This window comes from Odocoileus virginianus, chromosome 11 (genome assembly GCF_023699985.2).
Source record: "Odocoileus virginianus isolate 20LAN1187 ecotype Illinois chromosome 11, Ovbor_1.2, whole genome shotgun sequence".
In the NCBI taxonomy this organism is placed as follows: domain Eukaryota; kingdom Metazoa; phylum Chordata; class Mammalia; order Artiodactyla; family Cervidae; genus Odocoileus; species Odocoileus virginianus.
The window spans coordinates 70490151-70514188 of NC_069684.1; the positions used below are offsets into that span (position 1 = coordinate 70490151).

Here is a 24038-nt window from a genome sequence, read left to right on the forward strand (position 1 = left end):
AGGAAAGATCTCTACCAGGAGCTCTGGGCCTCAGGGCCCCAGCACTTAGCTCTGCCCTGCTCAGCTCCTGGAATGTCAGCAAGGTTGCGCAAAAAGCAAGGAGGAGAGAGACATCAGTATACAGGGTGGGGGAAAGGTTAGACACAGGAAGCCGTGGGAGAGCCAGCCAGCACAGACCATCTTGATTTCCCCAAACACCACTGTCCCCCTGGGAAAACCTGTTCCTAGGCGACTCCTTTAAGAAGGTCCTCCCAAGGTCACCCTGGCCATCCCCCTGCCTCCAGGCAGCCTGCTTTCTTTCTTCCAAGCTGACTGACAGGATGGTATGAGCCTTTCTGCCCGGGAAACTGAAGTCTGGCGGCTGGGGGTGGGGGGGTGCACAAAGGGGCTTGCAAGGATACCAGGGGCCAGCGTGGGTTGGGGCGAGGATGGCAGGAAAGGAGGGAGAGGATCAACCTGCTGAATCCAAGCTGTGACTCCTGCCCTTGCACTCCCGCCTCCTTGTTGCCTGGTGTTCAGCGGGGGTGACAGTGATATCATAGATGTGGAGTGCCAACCACGTGCTGGGTGCCAAGCAAAACAGCCAGGGCAAGTGTATGCATCACCTGTGCCTGGGAAGGAAGGCCACCAGGAGAAGTGAGTCTGGTGGAAAGACTTGAAAGAGGGAAGGGAGGCACCTTGCTGGCTGGGGGCGGGGAAGACAGCATAAAACCCTGCTGAGCTAGGACCAGAGAGAGATGGCCCAGGCCGGCACTGAGAAGGGATGCCCCTCATCCTCCCTCCTCTGTGTCTCCCAAAGCTTGTAAATGCTCCAGACATGAGCCAGCCCAGGCCCCGCTACGTGGTAGACAGAGATGCATACTCTCTCACCCTCTTCGATGACGAGTTTGAGAAGAAGAACCGGACGTACCCACTGGGAGAGAAACTCAGCAACACTTTCAGGTAACATGGCTGGAAGCCCAGACTCCTCTCTCCTCTGCCCCCCACCAACCCTCCCCACACCAGGGCACAGCTCCTATACCGCTGTCCCTCAGATGGGACTTGGGAAGCCTTGGGGAGGTGAGGTTCTGAACCCTGAACACACCTCATCTTTACTGAGGCCCTCGAGGAAATGGGGAACAGGAGATCCTACACCTCATCTTTACTGAGGCCCTCGAGGAAATGGGGAACAGGGACAAGGACCACTCACAGGTCCAGAGGGGCTGGCCAGCGTCCGGACCCCTGCGTGAGGTCTCACCATGCTCTCAGCCCATGTGAGCACCTCCTGGGCTCTCAAGGGTGCTGGGGAAGGGTGCGTCATCACAGCAGCTCAGCGCCCTCACTTCTGCTGTCCCTCCTCCTATCCCTTCCTCATCAAGGAAAATCTGAAGCCTCTCCCAGCCCGTGTACTTTGTCCTCTTTCTCTCCTGGATGCTCCTTCCTTTCCCAGGTCCAGACAGTGCTCGAAGTTAGCCCCTAAACTCCTGGGCTCCCCTAAAAGTTACTTACCAGGATGTGGTCTCACCAGCCCCTGGGCTTGTTCCACTCTCAGATCCCTGGAACTGTGTTGGTGGGTAGTGAAACCACACCCATAAGGAGGGAACTCTGCGAGGTGACTTATACCCGCACTCCAGGAGGCTGAGGCTATGGACTTTACCGCACCCCCCTTCGCAGACATCTGGTAGACCTCCCTCAGGCCTCGCTGTGGTCCGTGGCAGAAGTCACTTCCCCACTCCCCTGGGGAAACAGCTGATTCAGTTACCTGAATTGAGGTCACTGGCAATGGCTGAAGTGGAGGTGCAGGTGGAACTGGTTCAGGCTGGGGGATCACCCACTTGAGTCTTCACTAAAAGCACCAGTCCAGCCCTACCTCTCCTGGGAGGCTCCATCTCTGCCTGGTTATATAAAGACCTTGTCAGCATTTGTGCCAAGGAGTTTAAGTCTGTGTTGTTTCTGTACTGGAGGGATGAGGGTATCTGCTGTTTTCCTAAAAGATGAAGATGATGGAAACCACAAAAAGTCATAGGGAGCTAACAATTCCCATGTGACTGGCAGGAGGGCCTTGAACAGTGCCTGGCACACAGAAGGTACTCCAATAAATTTTTGTTTAATGAATGAATGAATGTCTAGAAAACTAATCCCACTATCTACTTCCCAGCTGGCTTCTGGAACCTCTCTACAGGTGTTTAGCATCTGTTTCCAGATCTTCTCTCAGACTTCAGAGAAGTCAGATTGCTTTGCTCAACTATGGCAGGCTTGCAAGTGAGGCTGGACATGTACAAGCCCTTGAGTGGGTTGTTTTTCTCCCCCAGCCAGCTCTCCATTCATGAGTCCAGTTTTCCCTGCCATGAACAAACCTGAGAGAGTTCCTGGGGGCCTGGTTGTCTCTTAGGACAAGCCTTTAGAAATGCTTTAAGCTATTTACTTCCAGTCCAACTCCCTGTCCATCATCCCAGGGATGGGAGAGGTACTACCCACTGCAGAGGGGACTGGGGAGTTCAAAGGCAGTGGTGATGCTGTTCCATGAAGTGCTGGTTGGGACAGAAAATCTACCCAGATTTTAAAGGGTACAAAGCATTGTCTGTGCTGATTTCAGTTTTGGGTGACACCCAGGGGACCCAGTGTCAGGGAAACTATTGTTGAGCAACAGTAAAGAACAGGAATCGGTGCTGGGCAGGAAAGGAGGCCTAATCACAGCAAGCCAGTGAGTCACCAGATGGGCCCTGAGTATTTGAATTCCCTCAGCTGGGAGAAGAAAAGCAAAGGCCTCCCCACCTCTTCTGGTCATCAATCCACCAGCTGTCATCCTTGAGATTGAAGGCCCTTGTTTTTACCGCTTCTGAGTTTCTGATGAAAGGACCTCAAGGTGTTCAGCAAACAGGGGAGGGATCAATGCTCCCCACCCTGCGCTGACCAACAAATAGTTTCCCCATTCTTCCCTCTTTTGATGAATTAACAGGGGAAAGAACTCCAGCATTGGAATCGTCACACACAAAGGATGGTGGGTCAGCAGAGGCACACCCTGCAGGGACAGAGGAGCCTCCCTTTAGGGGGAGCTTCCAAAAAATACAGCAGCAGCCCCCATTCAGACTGAGTTCTGAATCAGAATCAGGCCCATTCTTTCACTTGTTCATTCACTCATTTTTTCAACAGATATTCACTAAGCATCCCAGTATGATGCATGAGGAATACAAAGCTAGACAAGAGACCAGACTTCTTTCCATGCTGGTTTTCCTGTGTAGTGGGGGAGGCAGATGAAAAGCAAGGAATTACAGCCCGAGGTACACACACTGCTGCAGGAGCCCAGGTGAGGGTGACCGGGCCTGTTTTCAGTCAGATCAGAGAACGGCCGTCTGAGCTGGACTTGACACCTCAGAATGCTAAGCATCCACAAAATCCATGCCTTTCTGCATGACAAGTCTTGCAGACTTCCCAGGTTAGCAGTAGGCAATCAGAAGATCTCCAACCAGGGCCCAGAGCAAGGTGACGGCTCTCAAGAGGAGAGTCTCCGCCACATAGTGTGCATGCTCACTGAATTTTGTGTGAATGCGTGAATGAATGACCAAGAACAGGATATTGTAATCAATTCCCCACTCTGAATGCAGTGCTGACTGAAAACCTACCCTCTTCCCCTCCAGATGTTCCTCAGCCAAGATCAAAACCACAGTGTTCGGGCTGCTCCCCATTCTCTCTTGGCTCCCCAAGTACAAGATCAAAGACTACATCGTCCCCGACCTTCTTGGCGGCCTCAGCGGTGGATGCATCCAGGTTCCACAAGGTCAGGGGGTCCCCTAAGCCAAGCCTATTCCCCTTCCCAGTCCATCTTCTGTGACCTCCATCACCCAACTGTGCCCCAGGGCCTTGACTCTCTGTGTCCCGTGCAGGCATGGCATTCGCTCTGTTGGCCAACCTTCCTGCAGTCAACGGCCTCTACTCCTCTTTCTTCCCCCTCCTGACCTACTTCTTCCTGGGGGGTATCCACCAGATGGTGCCAGGTAAGGCCCCTCCCCTCTTAGCAGGCAGGTGACCTGGACCGTGGGGATGGGTAGTGGGTGGCAAAGGGGACTTGGGTGCTTTCCCATCTGCATTCTCCTCCAGCTGGCACTGCTTGGCCCCAGAGGGACTGTCACTATGAGTGTCGATCCCAGGTCTTCTGTGACCTTGGAGAAGCCATTTAGCTTCCGTGAGCTCAGTTAGCATGACACTGGAATGTGGGGAAGACTTGGCAGCACAAGATAGGCCATAAAGGGCTGAACAGAAATGGCCTTCCGACAACCATCATCCATCAGGCCACTTCAGGGACATTCGGAGCTCTCTGGTGCAAAATGAGATGGAGGAAAATGGCCTGGTCAAACAGCCTGTTTCTGACGCAGGCTCTGCTTATATTTCCAAGCCTATTTCCTCACGTGTCCAATAAAGGAATATTAACAGGTGGGGTGAAAGCACCGGGAAGAGTGTAGATCATGGTCAGATACGAATGGTTGCTGTGATGCTGGAGAGGACCCTGGAGGCATGGAGCGTCATCCCTGCGGGGGTTGGGGAGTGTTCTGGGCCCCTTCTGGTTTCCATGGGTGCAGTCCAAACCTCTGACTTTTGCTGGCGGGGTGGGGCACCACAGGTACCTTTGCCGTTATCAGCATCCTGGTGGGTAACATCTGTCTGCAGCTGGCCCCAGAGTCGAAATTCCGGGTCTTCAACAATGCCACCAATGAAAGCTATGTGGACACGGGGGCCATGGAGGCCGAAAGGCTGCACGTGTCAGCAACGCTAGCCTGCCTGACGGCCGTCATCCAGGTAAAAGGCTCGGCTTCCATCTCTGCCATGCCCCCCATAATAAGGCATCAGCTCATGTTGCCCTTCCCACAGAAGCCCAGCCTTGACCTTAAAGCAGCTTTAGGCCTCTCCATCCTCCCTTTTCCCTGTTTGGAGGCCACAAATGACCTTAAAAATTCAGAATATCTCATCTGCCCTCAGCAGGTGCATAAGACCAGCATCCACACTTAGTAAAAGTGTCCAGAGCTAATGACTGTCTAGAGGACTCATGGCCTCTCTCCGATACCCTTTCCAGTGCCCAGCTCTCTGCCAGAAGTTTTCCATTTCTGTAACACCCCTTATCCCCCTCCAGCCGTCTCTGCTCCAAGCCACAGCACCTCCTGCATGAGATAAATCGCATTTCCGCCACATGCAAAGGACTCTGCTAGGCTTCATGCAGGCAAATGTAGCAGGGCAGAATGTAAGAGCAGGAAGGGGCCTCAGAAGTTTCATTCATTGATCCATTCAGTTAATGTTTTTTGGTTGTTTCACCATGCCAGGAACTGGGCTAGGCTCTGGGGATAAAAGATAAGTAAGAGAGAGAGGCCCAGTTTTCCAGAAGCTCATAGCCCAGCGGAGGAAGTAGCCAAATCAACAAATAAATGTGTAGGCAGTAAGATAAGCAGCAGAATAGAGCTATATACAAGCAGCTTTGGGAACATCAAAGAGAAAGTCAGGGAAGGCCTCTCCTCAAAGAGAGGAAGTGATATTTGACCTCAGTCTAAAAGGATGAGTAGAAGTTGGCCAGTAGGTAACCAAAGGAAAGAGGCCCAGAAGGACAGTCCCATCAGAGGGAGCAGCACCCCAAAGCACTGAGGCCTAACTGAGCGTGAACTGACCAGGGGATGGAAAACAGGGCACTCAGTGTGGCCGGAGGGCAGGAGACCTTGGGAGAATGAGCCAGAGAAGAGGCAGGGCCAGACAGTCAAGGCTGAGATCTGTCCCCTAAGCAGCAAATTTGGTTCCTATTTGGCAGTCAGATTGCATTACTCAGACTCTGGAGAAGACGGTGGATGGAAAGTCGATTAGAATCAAAGCACGCGGCCAGTTGCGAGACTGTGAAGAGGCCCACGTGCAAGAGTGATAAGGGCCTAGACCAGAGTGGCAGGCAAGGAGGCAGGGGTAGACTGGGAGAATGCTTTGCCAGGAACAAAATAAACAGGGCTTGGGATATTAGAAATGAAGGGTGAGGGGGGATGACTTCCAAGTTCTGGGTTGGCCAACTGGGCGGACGGGGTGTCAGTTACTGAGAGGGCAAACACTGGCAAGTACCAGGTTCATTCCACAGCGGAGGAAACTGGAGCCAATGAGGTCAAGTGTCAGAGGCCTGTGTCCCGAGGGACTAATTTTCTCTGTCAGTACAAGGCAGGACAAGGTCACAAGGGACTTGTTTTCCTAGAGCTACTACTGTCTCAGGGCTGCATGAACTCCAGTCCTGGGTTTGGGCCCAGCAGGTGTGAGAGTGGCTGGCCCATCATGGTCTGACTCCACCACCCCTCTGCTCCCAGATGGGCCTGGGCTTCATGCAGTTTGGCTTTGTGGCCATCTACCTCTCTGAGTCCTTCATCCGGGGCTTCATGACGGCCGCTGGCCTGCAGATCCTGATCTCCGTGCTCAAGTATATCTTCGGACTGACCGTCCCCTCCTACGCAGGCCCAGGGTCCATCGTATTTGTGAGTCTATGAGTGCACCCCTGCGAGAGGGTCTTGAGCAGACACGTGAGCCGAGTTCACTGTCTTAAGAAGTTGTGAACACCTCGTTATGAGATGTTCTCAAGCAAAGGCCATCTGACCCATTGTTCAGAGTGGATTTCAAGAGGTTCCCATTTGGGGAGGGAGGGTCAAACATGTGACCTTGAAGGCTGTCTGAGGGTCTCTGTGGTTGTTGTTCAGTCACTCAGTCGTGTCTGACTCTTTGAGACCCCATGGACTGCAGGATGCCAGGCTTCTCCATCCATCACCAACTCCCGGAGCTTGCTCAAACTCATGTCCACTGAGTCAGTGGTGTCATCCAATCATCTCATCCTCTGTCGCCCCTTTCTCCTCCTGCCTTCAATCTTTCCCTGCATCAGGGTCTTTTTCAATGAGTCAGCACTTTGTATCAGGTAGCCAAAGTGTGGTCAAATCGCCGTGGTTAATTGCTGCAGAAAAGGAGATGTACACTCTCCACCAGTTCCCCATTCCAGTGCCTCAACCCCTCCCTACCTGGAAAGTTTTTCCTTATGTCTGATCGCCATCCCTCCTCCACTAGCTTGAACTCTTCCTAGAGGAAAAGGAAGGGCATCAGCCTCCCCGTCCCAGCATGGAGACAGGGGTGGGAAGTGGGACTGTGAGTAGAGTCTGGATTCTGCTTTGCTGTGCCTCTCAGAGCCCTGACAACGTCCCTCCACTGGCTCAAATGCTGGGTGGTAGTGGTGCAGGAGGAAGGGGTGGGAGCCCATGAGCGTCATGCTCTCTCCCCCAGACCTTCATTGACATTTGCAAAAACCTCGCTCATACCAACATCGCCTCGCTCATCTTCGCTCTCATCAGCGGTGTGGTCCTGGTGCTGGTGAAGGAGCTCAATGCCCGCTACATGCACAGGATCCGTTTCCCCATCCCAACAGAGATGATTGTGGTAAGGACCTTGCCCAGGGCTGGGGTGTTGGGGCCCAGGCAGGAGGCTGTCGAAAAGGAATCTAGCTCCAGCCAGAATGAAGAGAGTCCCTCTATGCATCCCTCCCCTACCAGCTTGCCCCCTATGAGCCGGTAGGACAGGTCTAGGGTGAATCCACTCCATCCCCCTGTGTGTGGCTCCCCTTCTTCCTGATCCTCAGGCTGATCCCCCTCAAGGAGTCAGGGGAGGGGGATTTGGGGTCCCCAGACAAAAGGGAGACTAGAGAGGGACCCCTACCCTGGCCCTAATTTAGATCTAATCCCCATTCTCCATTCTGGGTTCTGCAGGTAGTGGTGGCAACAGCTATCTCTGGGAGCTACAAGATGCCAAAAAAATACCACATGCAGATCGTGGGAGAGATCCAACCTGGGTGAGTCCCGGTGGCTAGGAAGCCTGGCCCCACCCCCACTCTCCTCCCCACCTAGGTTCAGAGTCAGAGATGAGATGAACTCTCTAAATTGTATTATAAACTCCTTGACACTGACCAGCTATGAATGGTTACTATCACTTATTATGGAGAAGAGCCACACAATGTGGGCTGTTTCATGAACAGTGATTCTTAACAGCCATGTGTGTGCATGCTAAGTCACTTCAGTCATGTCCAACTCTCTGCTACCCCATGGACTGTATAACCCACCAGGCTCCTCTGTCCATGGGATTCTCCAGGCAAGAATACTGGAGTGGATTGCCATGCCCTCCTCCAGGGGATCTTCCTAACCCAGGGATTGCACCCACGTCTCTTATGTCTCCTGCATTGGCAGGCTGGTTCTTCACCACCTGGGAAGCCCCCTTGACTGCCACACTCCCCCCAAAAGTTTCATCTGATGGGTGAAACCTCTCTGGTCAGTCGTTCTCTGGTTCTTTGCCTTGCTTTAATGCATTGGCTCTTCTATCCACACGGAATAAAAGCTATTAGGATCAACGGAATTCACTGAGTGTCTACTCTGTGCCAGGGACTGTGCTGGGCCCTAGGAGGGGAGGACCAGTGTTCATATGGCAGGGCTGGAGCAGACAATGCGGAAAAGGCCTCAGAGCACTGGGGGCTGTGGCTCTGGACCGGGAAGAGTGAGGAGTCCAAATTCTGCATGTGAACAAATGAGGCCCTGCCGCTTACTAGCGTGGTGACCTCAGACAAGCTGTGTTCTCTGAGCCTCGATTTTTGCTGTTTCAAGGGGAGGACGGTAGCTGCCCTGCAGCAGGGCACTGAGCGCCCCGTTTGGAAGCGGGGATTCACGCAGAGGCCGTGGAGCGGAGTGGGCTCTGGTGCCCGCTGCGGGCTCCCTCCTCACACCCTCGGGCCCTGCCTCCTTTCTGGCTCCTTGACAGCTTCCCCACTCCCGTGTCGCCTGTGGTTTCGCAGTGGAAGGACATGCTTGGCACGGCCTTCTCCCTGGCCATCGTGGGCTATGTCATCAACCTGGCCATGGGCCGGACCCTGGCCAACAAGCACGGCTATGATGTGGATGCTAACCAGGTAGGTCCAGCCACTCCCAGCAGGGCTGAGCAGGCCAGGCCCGGGCCCACAGAGGCCTGGCGAGGGATGTCCAGGGGCTCTTTGGCTGACTTCTACTTGGTTGGGAGTGTATGGCTTTCTAGCAGCTCGGTCATTCTCGAGTTCAAGATCCAGCTAGCTTGAATGACTATGTTTGGTCTGTACCGTGTGTCCCACCCCCGCACACACACACCCTCAGCTTCCAATCCTGCCCCTGTGCCCACAGGAGATGATCGCCCTGGGCTGCAGCAACTTCTTCGGCTCCTTCTTTAAGATCCATGTCATTTGCTGTGCTCTCTCTGTCACTCTGGCCGTGGATGGAGCTGGAGGAAAATCCCAGGTGAGCATTGGATCAGGGGAGTGGGAAAGGGGTTGGGTGTAGCAGAACAGTTGCCCCAGAGAATCCAGGTCAACAGGTCTCCAGCCTCCCTCTCCTCTCCTCAGTCTCTACTTCACCAAAGGCATTTATTGGGGAAAAAAAAAATCAAGAGCAGGAATTTCACACCTACGCCCCATTTCCATCTCTTTCTCTGGATAGGTGTCAAGCCTGTGTGTGTCCCTGGTGGTGATGGTCACCATGCTGGTCCTGGGGTCCTATCTCTACGCTCTCCCCAAGGTAAGACACAGCGTCAGAGCAGAAGGCAGTGAGAGACTCCAGTAAGAACAGGCCTTAGGAGCTGTGTGATGCCTCACAGGTTACAGAGTACCATCACTGTCACACTTCGTCCTGGCCAGAACCTGCAAAGCAGTTAGTGTAGGTTTTACTCTCGCCATTTTACAAGTGAGGGAAACTGAGGCTGAGAAGCGGTGACAAGGCTCACAGGTGCAGAACTGGTCTCAAACTCCAGCCTCCTGACTTCAGGGTCCACACCCAAGTCAGCGTTTACAGCATCTGTGGGCCCCTGGCTCAGAAGGCCCTAGGCACAGTCTGTCCAGGGATGAAGGAAGGAGGGGATGGCAAAATTCAGGCCCAAGGGCCCTCTGGCTCCAGCACCTGCAGTTAACAACCCTAAGGTTGAGTGCAAAGTTTTGGGGGCTCTGCCAGTTCTAGAACTGCAATTCTGTCCTGCCCCCAGGGCCAGGGGTTTGTAGGAAGGGCAGGAAGAAGGGAACACACCCCAGGTGACAGGCAGCATTGTTCTGCTTACCTAGTCTGTGCTAGGAGCCCTGATTGCTGTCAACCTCAAGAATTCTCTCAAGCAACTCGCCGATCCCTACTACCTGTGGAAGAAGAGCAAGCTGGACTGTGTAAGTAGCAGGCAATCCCTGGGTACCTGTCTTGCCTGGTACCCCAGGTATTGCCTCCTCCAGCCCCACAAGCCTGTCACTTCTGTCACTGATCCCTCTGGTCAGTTGCTCCCTAATTAGCATGCACTCAGTCGCTAAGTTGGATCAGACTCTTTGCGACCCTATGGACAGCAGCTTAACAGGCTCCTCTGTCCATGGGACTTTTCAGGCAAGAATACTGGAGTGGGTTGCCATTTCCTCCTCCAGGGGATCTTCCCAACCCAGGTATTGAATGAGCATCTCCTGTGTCTCCTGCATTGGCAGGCAGATTTTTTATCACTGAGCCACCTGGGAAGCCCTAATTGGCATAACCAAGTGTTAACAGCTCAGGTTTTGGAGTGAGACAGCTTATGTTCAAATCCTAACTCAACTGTTCACCAGCTCTGTGACTGATAGCAAGTCCCTTAACCTCTCTGAGTCTCGGCTTCCTCATCCGTGATCACAGGTATTTTATACTCTCCAATCCCCCACCCCAACCCCCAGGGATGCTTATGAAACAAGATAATACAAGGAAGGAACACATTCTCTGAATTGCATCTTGTGTTCAATAAAACTTAGCTATTATTTTTATAGTTCCAAAAAGCAAAATCAGTCAGTTCAGTTCAGTTTAGTTCCTCAGTCGTGTCCAACTCTTTGCAACCCCATGAACCGCAGCACACCAGGCCTCCCTGTCCATCACCAACTCACGGAGTTTACCCAAACTCATGTCCATTGAGTCAGTGATGCCATCCAACCATCTCATCCTCTGTTGTCCCCTACTCCTCCTGCCTTCACTCTTTCCCAGCATTGGGGTCTTTTTAAATGAGTCAGTTCTTCACATCAGGTGGCCAAAGTGTTGGAGTTTCAGCTTCAGCATCAGTCCTTCCAATGAACACCCAGGACTGATCTCCTTTAGGATGGACTGGTTGGATCTCCTTGCAGTCCAAGGGACTCTCAAGAGTCTTCTCCAGTACCACAGTTCAAAAGCATCAATTCTTCGGTGCTCAGCTTTCTTCACCGTCCAACTCTCACATCCATCCATGACCACTAGAAAAAACACAGCTTTGACTAGACAGACCTTCATTGGCAAAGTAATGTCTCTGCTTTTTAATATGCTATCTAGGTTGGTCATAACTTTCCTTCCAAGGAGTAAGTGTCTTAATTTCATGGCTGCAATCACCATCTACAGTGATTTTGGAGCCCAAAAAAATAGAGTCAGCTACTGTTTCCACTGTTTCTCCATCTATTTGCCATGAAATGATGGGGCCAGATGCCATGAGCTTAGTTTTCTGAATGTTGAGCTTTAAGCCAACTTTTTCACTCTCCTCTTTCACTTTCAGCAAGAGGCTCTTTAGTTCTTCTTCAGTTTCTGCCAAAAGGGTGGTGTCATCTGCATATCTGAGGTTATTGATATTTCTCCCAGCAATCTTGATTCCAACTTGTGCTTCCTCCAGCCCAGCGTTTCTCACGATGTACTCTGCATATAAGTTAAATAAGCAGGGTGACAATATACAGCCTTGACGTACTCCTTTTCCTATTTGGAACCAGTCCATTGTTCCATGTCCAGTTCTAACTGTTGCTTCCTGACCTGCATACAGTTTCCTCAAGAGGCAGGTCAGGTGGTCTGGTATTCCCATCTCTTTCAGAATTTTCCACAGTTTATTGTGATCCACACAGTCAAAAGCTTTGGCATAGTCAATAAAGCAGAAATAGATGTTTTTCTGGAACGCTCTTGCTTTGTCGATGATCCAGCGGGTGTTGGCAATTTGATCTCTGGTTCCTCTGTCTTTTCTAAAACCAGCTTGAACATCTGGAAGTTCATGGTTCACGTATTACTGAAGCCTGGCTTAGGGAATTGAGCATTACTTTACTAGCATGTGAGATGAGTGCAATTGTGCAGTAGTTTGAGCTTTCTTTGGCATTGCCTTTCTTAGGGATTGGAATGAAAACTGACCTTTTCCAGTCCTGTGGCCACTGCTGAGTTTTCCAAATTTGCTGGCATATTGAGTGCAGCATTTTCACAGCATCATCTTTTAGGATTTGAAATAGCTCAACTGGAATTCCATCACCTCCACTAGCTTTGTGTGTAGTGATGCTTCCTAAGGCCCACTTGACTTCACATTCCAGGATGTCTGGCTCTAGGTGAGTGATCACACCATTGTGATTATCTGGGTCATGAAGATCTTTTTTATACAGTTCTTCTGTGTATTCTTGCCACCTCTTCTTAATATCTTCTGCTTCTGTCAGGTCCCTACAATTTCTGTCCTTTATTGAGCCCATCTTTGTATGAAATATTCCCTTGGTATCTCTAATTTTCTTGAAGAGATCTCTAGTCTTTCCCATTCTGTTGTTTTCCTCTATTTCTTTGCATTTATCGCTGAGGATGGCTTTCTTATCTCTCCTTGCTATTCTTTGGAACTCTGCATTCAAATGGGTTTATCTTTCCTTTTCTCCTTGGCTTTTCACTTCCCTTCTTTTCACAGCTATTTGTAAGGCCTCCTCAGACAGCCATTTTGCCTTTCTTCATTTCTTTTTCTTGGGGATGGTCTTGCTCCCTCTCTCCTGTACAATGTCATGAACTTCCGTCCATAGTTCATCAGGCACTCTAACAGATCTAGTCCCTTAAATCTATTTTTCACTTCCACTGTATAGTCATAAGGGATTTGATTTAGGTCATACCTGAATGATCTAATGGTTTTCCCCACTTTCTTCAATTTAAGTCTGAATTTGGCAATAAGGAGTTCATGATCTGAGCCACAGTCAGCTCCTGGTCTTGTTTCTGCTGACTGTATAGAGCTTCTCCATCTTTGGCTATAAAGAATATAATCAATCTGATTTCAGTGTTGACCATCTGGTGATGTCCATGTGTAGAGTCTTCTCTTGTGTTGTTGGAAGAGGGTGTTTGCTATGACCAGTGCGTTCTCTTGGCAAAACTCTATTAGCCTTTGCCCTGCTTCATTCCGTACTCCAAGGCCAAATATGCCTGTTACTCCAGGTGTTTCTTGACTTCCTACTTTTCTGTTCCAGTCCCCTATAATGAAAAGGACATCTTTTTTGGGTGTTAGTTCTAAAAGGTCTTGTAGGTCTTCACGTGTGTTGTCGCTCAGTCATGTCCAACTCTTTGTGACCCCATGGACTGTAGCCTACAAGGCTCTTCTGTTCATGGGATTTTCCAGGCAAGAGTACTGGAGTGGGTTGCCATTTCTTTCTCCAGGGGATCTTCCCGACCCAGGGATCAAACCTGGGTCTCCTGCACTGCAGGCAGACGTTTTACCCTCTGAGCCACCAGGGAAGAGACAGAACCATTCAACTTCAGCTTCTTCAGTATTATTGATCAGGGCATAGACTTGGATTTCTGTGATATTGAATGGTTTGCCTTGGAAATGAACAGAGACCATTCTGTCATTTTTGAGATTGCATCCAAGTACTGCATTTCAGACTCTTTTGTTGACTATGATGGCTACTCCATTTCTTCTAAGAGATTCCTGCCAACAGTAGTAGATATAATGGTCATCTGAGTTCAATTCACCCATTCCAGTCCATCTTAGTTCGCTGATTCTGAGAATGTCGACGTTCACTCTTGCCATCTCCTGTTTGACCACTTCCAATTTGCCTTGATTCATGGACCTAACATTCCAGGTTTCTATGCAATATTGCTCTTTACAGCATTGGACCTTGCTTCTATCACCAGTCACATCCACAACTGGGTATTGTTTTTGCTTTAGCTCTATCCCCTCATTCTTTCTGGAGTTATTTCTCCCCTGAGCTCCAGTAGGATATTGGGCACCTACTGACCTGGGGAGTTCCTCTTTCAGTATCCTATCATTTTACCTTTTCATACTGTTCATGGGGTTCTCAAGGCAAGAATACTGAAGTGGTTTGCCATTCCCTTCTCCAGTGGACCACATTCTGTCAGACCTCCCCACCATGACGTGTCTGTCTTGGGTGGCCCCACATGGCATGGCTTAGTTTCATTGAGTTAGACAAGGCTGTGGTCCTGTGATCAGATTGGCTAGTTGTCTGTGATTGTGGTTTTAAAAAACAAAAAACCAAACATAAAGCCAGTGGACCAGGATCTTAGGCAGGTTAAGATTTTTGTGGAGTTCTACGTCCCCATCTGTGATGGGGGTGATATTCATGGCTGCACCATACAGTGGTTCTGAGGCTTCAGTGAGATCAGAATTGGAAAGCAGCGTGTAACCGTGAAACCCTTAGCAAACATGACATCACTTTGATTGGTCACGTTCCCAACACATCTTCCACTGGGGGATGGGAATGAGGCTACTGCTATCGATGACACTGCTTACCCCACTTGAGCTTAGTGTAAGCTGTGAGAGAGGGTTTCTTAACCTCCTTTCAAGATGAGGACTGAAGGCTCAAAGAGGTTAAGTAACTCATCAAAGGCCACAGAAGTAGTTAGTGGTAGGACTGGAACCCCAAGTGTTAGACTCCAAACCTCTGAGCTGTACTGTCTTCTGGGGGGGAAGGGCACTTACATGGTAAGAAAGGAAATCCTTAAAGTCTGAGAGGTGAGTGGTGCATCTGGGGTCCTCCTCGTGTGAAGGACAAGGATGGGGAGAAAAACGAGGCCCCAGTTCCCACCCCGAAGGTCTGCTCTTGTTTCATCCCAACCATCACCCCACAATAGCAATAGTCCTGGTATTCACATTGCGCTTTGGGTTCCCATTTTACCCCCATCCCTCCACCTCCCACCCCCCATCCCTCCACCCCCACCCCCCATCCCTCCACCCCCACACCCCATCCCTCCACCCCCACACCACATCCCTCCACCCTCACACCACATCCCTCCACCCCCACACCACATCCCTCCACCTCCCACCCCCCATCCCTCCCGCCTTGCACACACAACCCGGCCCCAGGCTATCAGGTCAGGAAGCACAGCTGAGCCCCAGTCAAGTGCACAGGTTACTATCAGATGGAGGAATGGAACTCACATTATTGCACCCATCACTAGGCTTGGTAGGACCCTATCTTCCTTAATTCTTTAATCCTTTTGTGAAGCTGGTATTATTATTCACACAGCTAGTAAGTGAATATTCACGAGTAGGACAATGAAACTTGGAGCCCAGGCGTATCTGTCCCAAGACCCACAGTCTTTGACTGTGCCATGCCAGCTCCCAGTGGGTTTGGAGGTTGACTACTAACAACCAGACCAGATCAGGGAGCCACCCTCTGTCCACTGGAAATGGGCAAGTGTCACCAAAGCTCGCCTACATGAAACACCGCCAAACTGCCATGAAGAGGGGAGGGTGGTCTGAGGCTGGGCTAGCAGAGAAGGGCCTTGGTGACCCGGAAGACCTCCCCAGCGGGGCAGCTGTCTCCTCAGGTCTGCTCTGACGCCTCTCTCCTCACAGTGCATCTGGGTGGTGAGCTTCCTCTCCGCCTTCTTCCTGAGCCTGCCCTACGGTGTGGCCGTGGGGGTCACCTTCTCCGCCCTGGTTGTGGTCTTCCAGACCCAGTTGTAAGTAATGGTCCCTCCCTAAAGGCACAGCTGTCATGCCCCAGCCGGTCCGCAGGGGCAGCCACGGGGAGCCTGCTGCAGCTCCTGGGCCCCGCTACCCACGGGGTCTGGCTCTGGAGGGGCTGTCAGCCCCGAGGAGAGCCCGGCCCAGCCGGGACCATTGGCACAGGCCGGGCTGTCTGACTCCCATGTCCTGAAAACCCAGGGGAATCCATCATGGTCGTAGAGGGCTGGGGGCCCAGGGGAAGCAGGGTTGGGCAGGCGGGTGAGACTCAGTGTCCTTCCAAGAGCATGTCAGACCCCAGACCAGACCGCAGCCCACCCTGAGGGAGCCTTGGGCCAGGAGACAGCTAAGTGTCTCCCATAAAAACATGAAGTGAAGCAGACGGGGAGTCCAGTCCAGGGCAGGAAGGATCCTGAAATCAGCGACCTGTCTTCTCCTTGAGAACTCAGAGCCAAGAAGTGGTGACTTTGGGGCCACTTACACTTGTATTCTCCATGTTCCTCCCCACTGAGCACCGCGGCCCCCCCCCCCCAACCCAGGCGCTGTGTCAGGGAGCCGCCTGCCATCCCTCTAATTATTAGCCCAGCCTCAGGCCACCAGGCGTGTGTCTCCAGTGCAGAGAGATGAGCAGAAAAAGCCCAGGGTCAGGACGGGACCCTCCCCTGCCCTACCTCGGCCCAGCCCCCAGCCCAAGCATCCCTCCAGGCCTGTCTGCTAACAGCATCCTCTTGTATTTGTCTTTTCCTTCTTCATCCAGTCGTAATGGCTCTGCTTTGGCCCAAGGCACAGACACTGACATTTACGTGAATCCCAAGACCTACAATAGGGTGGGTAATCCAAGATCATGACCGCCCTCTTTCGCCCTACATCACCCCACATAAAAAGGTTTTATGAAAAACCAATAAAAGATATTGCTGCTGACGAAGCTGATTCTCCTGCCACAGGTCCAAGAAATCCAAGGTATAAAGATCGTCACTTACTGCTCTCCTCTCTACTTCGCCAACTCAGAGATCTTCAGGCAAAAGGTCATTGCCAAGGTAAGGCTCAGTCTCCTAGTGACCAGAGGGAGTGGACAGAGCGTGCCTGGCAGAGGCAAGAAAGGGAGCTGGGAGCCAAGGTCCGGCCACCCTCAGAGAGGGCAGAGGTGAAGACTTCTCTCAGCCCTCTTCCTCCAGACAGGTGTGGACCCCCAGAAAGTGTTGCTGGCCAAGCAAAAGCACCTCAAGAAGCAGGAGAAGGGGAGAACGATGCTCACGCAACAGAGGAAGTCTCTGTTCATGAAAACCAAGGTGAACTGAGGCTAGGAACAGCCCACACCCTCTCCCTTGCCCTCTCTGACCTTGCCAGCTGGTGCCCACCTCCCAGCACCCTCGGAGGCAAGGACAGCGAGCCTCTGTGGCCACTGCTGGGTGACATTGTCTGGTGGGTATCTTCTTGGATGATGAGCCCTCAGCTCCCAGGGTAACCACTAAACTCCCAAGGCCCCCTCCGCATTTTCTGGCTAAGATGGGATCTGCCCATGGACTTAAGAGCAACCCCAGATCAAGAGTTGCAGTGAATTTCCTGGGGTCCCCAGCCAACCTAGAACTAGCAAGGTGGGTGTGGATGTGGGAATTCTGCAGAGAAAACGTAAACACGGGTAAATGCAAAAAGGGTCTCCGTTGTTTCCAAAGGGGCTTCCTCCCAGAGCCGAGTGGGCTGAAGCTTCAGTGCCTCTCTTAGAAGGGCACTCTAACTTTGCCTGCATTATGGAGACCAAACGTGCTGACCTGCTCAAGGAGGAGGCTTTGGGAGGCACCAGTCCTCAGGGATTAGAGGGGTTTGGATTCCCCACCACGAAGTCTGGTTATTTACCTCCACCTGCACGCACCTTGCCCCAGCTTCAGCCACAGGAAAGTTTGATTGAGCCTGATGATCTGACTCCGCCCTCCCACTCCCCGCTCCAGACTGTCTCCCTGCAGGAGCTCCAGCAGGACTTTGAGAACGGCTCCCCAACCGACCCCAACAACAACCAGACGCCTGCTAACGGCGCCAGTGTGTCCTACATCACCTTCAGCCCTGACAGCTCCACTGCTGCCCACTGCGAGCCCCCAGCCCCTGCTAAGCCCAGTGACATGCTGGCCAGCGTCCCACCCTTTGTCACCTTCCACACCCTCGTCCTAGACATGAGTGGGGTCAGCTTTGTGGATCTGATGGGCATCAAAGCCCTGGCCAAGGTGAGGGAGCCCCAAGGTGGAGGGAGCCCCAGCGCACCCCCAGCCTGACCCCCTCACCCCTACCCTCCCACACTCCCTTTCCCTGGAGGCTTCATTTCGACCAACTGAGTGAGGAGGCTCACCAGGGAGGCTAACCTCTCCTAAAAGCCCTTTTCCCAGATGCCACCAGGACAGGATGCTGCCTGCAGAGCAGACCCAGACAGCACAGAACAGTGCGTGCCCGGGGAGGGACCCCAGGACCGGGCCCGCTATCCACCCCGTCCTAGCACCCCTCTCTAGCAGACACAGGAACCCGGCCCAGGGTCCTCCGAGTAGAGCTCGTTTTGCCCCGGTTCATGGTCTACTGCTCCTTCCCACACTCAGCCAGACACCCTAGCATCAGCCAGGTCTGGCCAACCGAGGGAAGAAGAAGAAATAATATCAGTGGCCCTCATCTTTAGGCCAAACAGACGGCTCACAGGGCAGCTTGAATAAATGCGTCCATCTGATAGCTTTTCAGTGGCCACTTCTGATGGCAGAGTCATTTCAGGGACTGGCCCAGAGAGAGGCAGCATAATGAAACTGAGGAACCGAGAGAGCACAGAGGCTGATGGCCTCGTCAACCAGCTCACAGCCGGCTCCATCCCCAGACAAGGGCTCGGCCTGCTCCCGCAGCCTGGATCTACTAGGATCCAGGTGGCTGAGGCATTAGCTGCTCCCGGCCGTGGTCCTCCCCCACGGCTTCTGCCTAAGCCTCAAAGGCAGGTACGAGGTGGGGTCTGGGATTCTAAGCTAGCGAAAGAAAAGGTCTGGCCCCATAAGAAGGGGCCACGGGGACACCAAGTGGCTGACTTGTTGGCAAGCCCCACGTCTGCCCCGCTTTCCAGAGCAGCGGTCAGCCAACACTCCAGGGAGGAGTGGTGTGCCCTGCTGCTATTTTTATCCTGGGCTGCCAGGGCTCTCCTGGTTGCTTATTTGTTTGGCTTCCCTCTCAAGTGCATTTTGTGAATCACTTTGGAGGCCCACTCAGAACATTCCTTTCCTTCTGTCTCCCTACCCAACACGCTCCTAACTCCTACAGCTGAGCTCCACCTATGAGAAGATCGGGGTGACAGTCTTCTTGGCGAACATTCACGGTAAGAGAAGAAGGATGTTTAGGGGACTGGAAGGCTGGCGAGGGGCTAGGGTGGGACTAGGTGGGTGGGAGGCTGAATAGTGAGGGGGGTAAAAACCAGAACAGCACCTGTTCCCCTAAACTACTGCCTGCTCACGAGAACTTCAGGCACAACTCAGAAGAGACCACGGCTGGGTTATATAACATCCTGTATGCTGTGCTATGCTAAATCACTTCAGTCATGTCTGACTCTGTGTGACCCTATGGACTGTAGTCTGCCAGGCTCCTCTGACCATGGGATTCTCTCCAGGCAAGAATACTGGAGTGGGTTGCTATGCCCTCCTCCAAGGTATCTTCCCAACCCAGGGATCAAACCTGCATCTACCGCACTGGCAGGGAGGATCTTTACCACTAGGGGTCCCAATAAAAGAGTTGGGGGGTGGGGGTGGGGATTGTGGAGTTAAGGAGAAGCAACTAGGATTCTGATTTGCCCACCACTAATTTGCCACATTTAGCTCAGTTGGTGAAGAATCTGCCTGCAATGCAGGAGACTCCAGTTCAATTCCTGGGTCGGGTAGATCTCCTGGAGAAGGAATAGGCTACCCACTGCAGTATTCTTGGGCTTCCCTTGTGGCTCAGCTGGTAAAGAATCCGCCTGCAATACAGGAGACCTGGGTTTGATCCCTGGGTTGGGAAGATCCACTGGAGAAGGGAAAGGCTACCTACTCCAATATTCTGGCCTGGAGAATTCCATAGACTGTACAGTCTATGGGGTGGCAAAGAGTCAGACAAGACTGAGCAACTTTCACTTTCACTTTCAATTTGCCATGTATCCTTGGCCAAGTCATTTCATCTGCCTAGGGATCAACTGCCACCTACATAACACGAAGAGGCTGACTAGATGAACTGGGGAATCTTCTCCATATCCAGAAGTCCATAAATAGGCAGAAAGCACAGATATACCATAACTCTCCAGGGAAGACACACACACAGTTTTATACAGACTCAGTCTCCGAGGGGCCCACAAATACAGCCCCCAGTCCCTGTCCACACGGCGGTGGACGTCTCATCAGCATGTGTGCGGAGTACAAGGATGTGGACACAGCAAGAGCACACAGACGCGCAGGAGAAAGGGAACGGCACGTGTCTGCACACCGCGCTTCCCTCAGAGGGCCAGCGCCTTCCAGCAGGACCAGCCAGCCGACTTGTGCAAGCCCCGCTCAGGCAGAGTCCGCACGGGTTCTGCTGTGTATGTGCTCCAGGGTTGGGGAGGAGTAAGGCTCTGCCAACACCGGGCTCTGCAAGAAAGGTCTGGGTGAACAGGAGCAAGAACGGACCCTCAAGGGCCAGAACTGGCCCACGATTTCGGCTTTCCCTCACCACAAAGGACCGACTCCCTGAATCAAGCTGTTTCCTTCTGCCCGGGGTTGAAGGTTCAGCATCCTCAAGCTCACGTTACCCTCTGCTGTCCAGAACTGGTACTGCAAGGCCAGGCCCGGGCCCCGGGACGCAACGAGGGCTCCACCCCCAGCCCTCTCTCCATCTCCCCCACCCCCCAGCTCCAGGCCACAGTGGCATCGACTTTTGAAGGTGACCTTTCCCTCCTTGCAGCCCAGGTGTACAATGACATCAGCCAGGGAGGCCTCTTTGAAGACGGGTGTCTAGAGAGCAGTCACGTCTTTCCCAGCATACACGACGCGGTCCTTTTTGCCCAGGCACAGGCCAGGGAAGTGGCCCCAGGACACGACTTCCAAGGGGTAAGGTCTCTGCACCTGGGGAATCCTAGGCCCTGGGGCGTTGAAATAACAGGACGGTTTGGGTTCCAACACCTGTTCTATCAATTAACTTTCCTGAATCTGTTTTCTTATCTGTGGAATGGGTGCCTTAATGTAACATTATCTACCTCACAGGATCTCTCTTTTGTTTTGGTTTCAGGATTAACTGATAGTTATATCTTTTGTGACACTTGAAAGAGCTTTGTATATTACAGAATCTTTATGATTATCAGTTTTGAGATCAGACAAACACCTGAAGCACAGTAGGTTATGCGTGGTACTCTGACATGGCTCAACCATCCTATTCCTTCCCTAGAAACAAGATGTTTTAGAGAAGGGAGGGGAGTAAGCCTGCAGGTTTTAATTTAGCCAAGCTTAGAGATTTCAGGCTGGTGACGGATGAAGAGTGTGGATCAGAGTTTTGTCTCAGCTTCTTGACATTTAATTTACTAGCTCAGTAAATGGTATGCAAATGAGCTACAAATAACAGTGTCTACAAATAACACTCCAGAAAGCTGGAGAGGCAGAAAAAGCCCATCCCGTTGGGGTCCCTGCCCAGGCCACCCCAGATAGCCCCATCTTCCAGGCTGCCCTGACAGCTCATCTTCGACCCTCGGCCTGCCAAACCTCTGTGCCCTAGACCATGATGCAAACCCCTTCTACCCTCTGGGGATCATAAGAAAGGCTTTTCTGGCCCTAGAGCAACCATTTGCTCTTTGCGTTTTGAGACTGATGAAGATGGAGCCATCTGTTCTGGGTGCAGAAAGCCTGTCCAGGGAAACACAGGGCCAGGCATCCGCCCGCCACACAGAGGCAACTGTGACAGCAGTGGCCTTCCTGGTCTCCTGCCCTTTGCCAGCGGAGCAGAGAGGGGGGGATTCTGGGGAAACCCTCATCATTGTAACTGCACAGATAATGCCGTTTTTACAGTTTAAGTATTCTTACAGATGTATGTTACACCAATTGTATATTTACATATTACAGAATATATTCATATCTGTAAGTTATGTACACACACACACACACACACACACTGTTTTCAACAGCGTGGTAAGGCAGGGAGTCAGCAAAGTGAGTGTGATCATCCTACTTTTACAGAGAAGGGAGATGGACTCCCCAGGTCAGGCAGCTAGGTAAGCTAGGTAAGCCTTTCCTGCTTCTGAAGTGCCTGCCAAGGGAGCCGATGCTGATGCACGCCTGTCTGTGAGGAAGAGGGAAACCGTGGCTGTGCTGTGTTTTGAGAGGCAAATGAGGGAGGAGAGGGCAAGGACAAGAGGCCAAGTTAGGCGTCAGAACAAATGATGCCCCCCACCCCTGCCATTTGTGCCAGACCATCTTTCAGTCACTGCAGCTCATTCTGCACTGGTTTCCCCCACCCAGGCGCCCGTGGACCCTGAGCTTTCTCTGTATGAGCCGGAGGAGGACAGCCCCAGCTACTGGGATTTAGAGCAGGTGAGCTGACTAGCGGGGTTTAGAAGGGGAAGGAAGGAGACCCTCTCCCACCCAAAGTGTTGGCTGAGCTCTCCTGCCAGAAGCCAGAACAGTCACCTTGAAGGCAATAATGTTTCTTTCTCACCTTTCTTTTATTTTTTTTTTTATTTTTTTTAATTTTTATTAGTTGGAGGCTAATTACTTTACATCATTACAGTAGTTTTTGTTATACATTGATATGAATTAGCCCTGGATTTACATGTATTCCCCATTCTAGTCCCCCCTCCCACCTCCCTCTCCACCCGATCCCTCTGGGTCTTCCCAGTGCACCAGGCCCGAGCACTTGTCTCATGTACCCAACCTGAGCTGGTTATCCGTTTCACCCTAGGTAATATACATGTTTCATAGCAGATCTTAATTCTTACTCCTTGAAAGGCATCATGGGGGAAGGGAGAGTCACTGGATCAAGTCCTAGAGAAACAACATCTATTCTTAACTCTCCAACGCACTGGCCGCATGATCTTGGGCAAGCCATGTGACACCACTGGGCCCCCAGTGTTTATCATTGTAAAATAAGGGAAATACGAGGAATGCCTGTCCCATCCACCTAACAAGATTAGTGAGGGATGGTTTTGTTCTTTTGTTAATTCGACTTGTATTGATGGTGTGCCTACTACTTGCTTGACACTGTCCCAGGGTGGGCACACATCCGATCAGATGAATTCCAGGGGTGCAAATACTACTGCCAGTGGGCAGCCCTTCAGAGCCATGCAGATGTGGCGTGTACTTCATAGAGAATGCTATGGTCCTGACATGAAAAGTAGCCCTACCCCAATGCCCTGAGTTAAAAGAAACCAAAGCTTTAGAGAAATCCAGCTCTGGGTCTATTAGAAAGAACAACTCACTTGGTGCCTCTTCCCAATCTTTTTGGGCATGCGTTCCAACGGTCCTCTGAGCCCATCTCTGGGAGTCCTGGTGGCATGCAGCAGGCATTAGGGAATAGAGCCAGGGCCGCAAAGACGGCACACTGATTCCTGGGCACCCCCAGAGTCTCCAGCCCATTCCAAACACCTGGCTAGGACAAAAGAGCTTGTCGGAGCAAGAAACGACTTTAGAACTTGTCTGATCTCAATCGTCATCTGATCTAATGAAGAAAGGAGAGCAAAGGAGGGAGGGGCCTGTGACCGTCACACAGCACAGCAGAGGTGATTCAAAACTAGATTTCAAGCTTCTTCTCTCGTCACCTCTATCAGTTCACCTCTTTGGCTGACCCTGCCCCTCCACTGTTCACACCCACACATGCACACATGCACCCTCACTTCCTCATAACGCCTCTTACTGGCCAGTGTTTAGTAGGGTCACCCAGCAGTTGTGACTACTCAGATCTAACGCTCTCTCCCCCACCCGCTGCGGCTGCTGCAGGAGATGTTCGGAAGCATGTTTCATGCAGAGACCCTGACTGCCCTGTGAGGGCCCAGGCCGCCTCCAGAGCCCCTCGGACCCCGTGAAGGATGAGCCTGGGATCGCCAGGAGTGGAGAGCCGAGAACACCTCCGCCGGAACTCGGGTGCCTCTGCTCTGACGTCCCCCCAGGCACCTCTAGAGCTAGCCGGTCTCAGCAGCAGGCAGAGACACCTCTTCACGCTCCTACTGACCCGCGGGGCCCCAACCCACAGTGAGCACACCTCCTGCTGGCTGCTCTGCACCCGCCCACACCCTGCCTGTGGCAGCTGAGGGGACCCTTGACTGCCAGGCTTCAAGACTGACTCAGGAACGGAGGGAAAGCTCGTGCTGACGTAGCGTGCAAGCTTCGAGAGTGCCCCGAGACCCGCAC

The 24038-nt window shown here is 52.2% G+C and overlaps 1 protein-coding gene across 1 annotated transcript; it reads left to right on the plus strand.

Annotated features, from left to right (window-relative positions):
* Positions 1-807: 807 nt before the first annotated feature.
* SLC26A9 (solute carrier family 26 member 9) lies at positions 808-23950 on the plus strand. The gene is made up of 20 exons (XM_020903044.2): positions 808-942; positions 3618-3757; positions 3864-3974; positions 4598-4773; positions 6300-6464; positions 7255-7407; positions 7734-7816; positions 8773-8920; positions 9165-9278; positions 9477-9554; positions 10091-10186; positions 15580-15686; positions 16448-16517; positions 16635-16727; positions 16866-16979; positions 17637-17906; positions 18967-19021; positions 20611-20756; positions 22155-22226; positions 23628-23950. The coding sequence occupies exons 1-20, from the start codon at positions 818-820 to the stop codon at positions 23673-23675; spliced, it is 2364 nt and encodes a 787-aa protein (XP_020758703.2). The 5' UTR covers positions 808-817; the 3' UTR covers positions 23676-23950.
* The last annotated feature ends 88 nt before the right edge of the window (positions 23951-24038 follow it).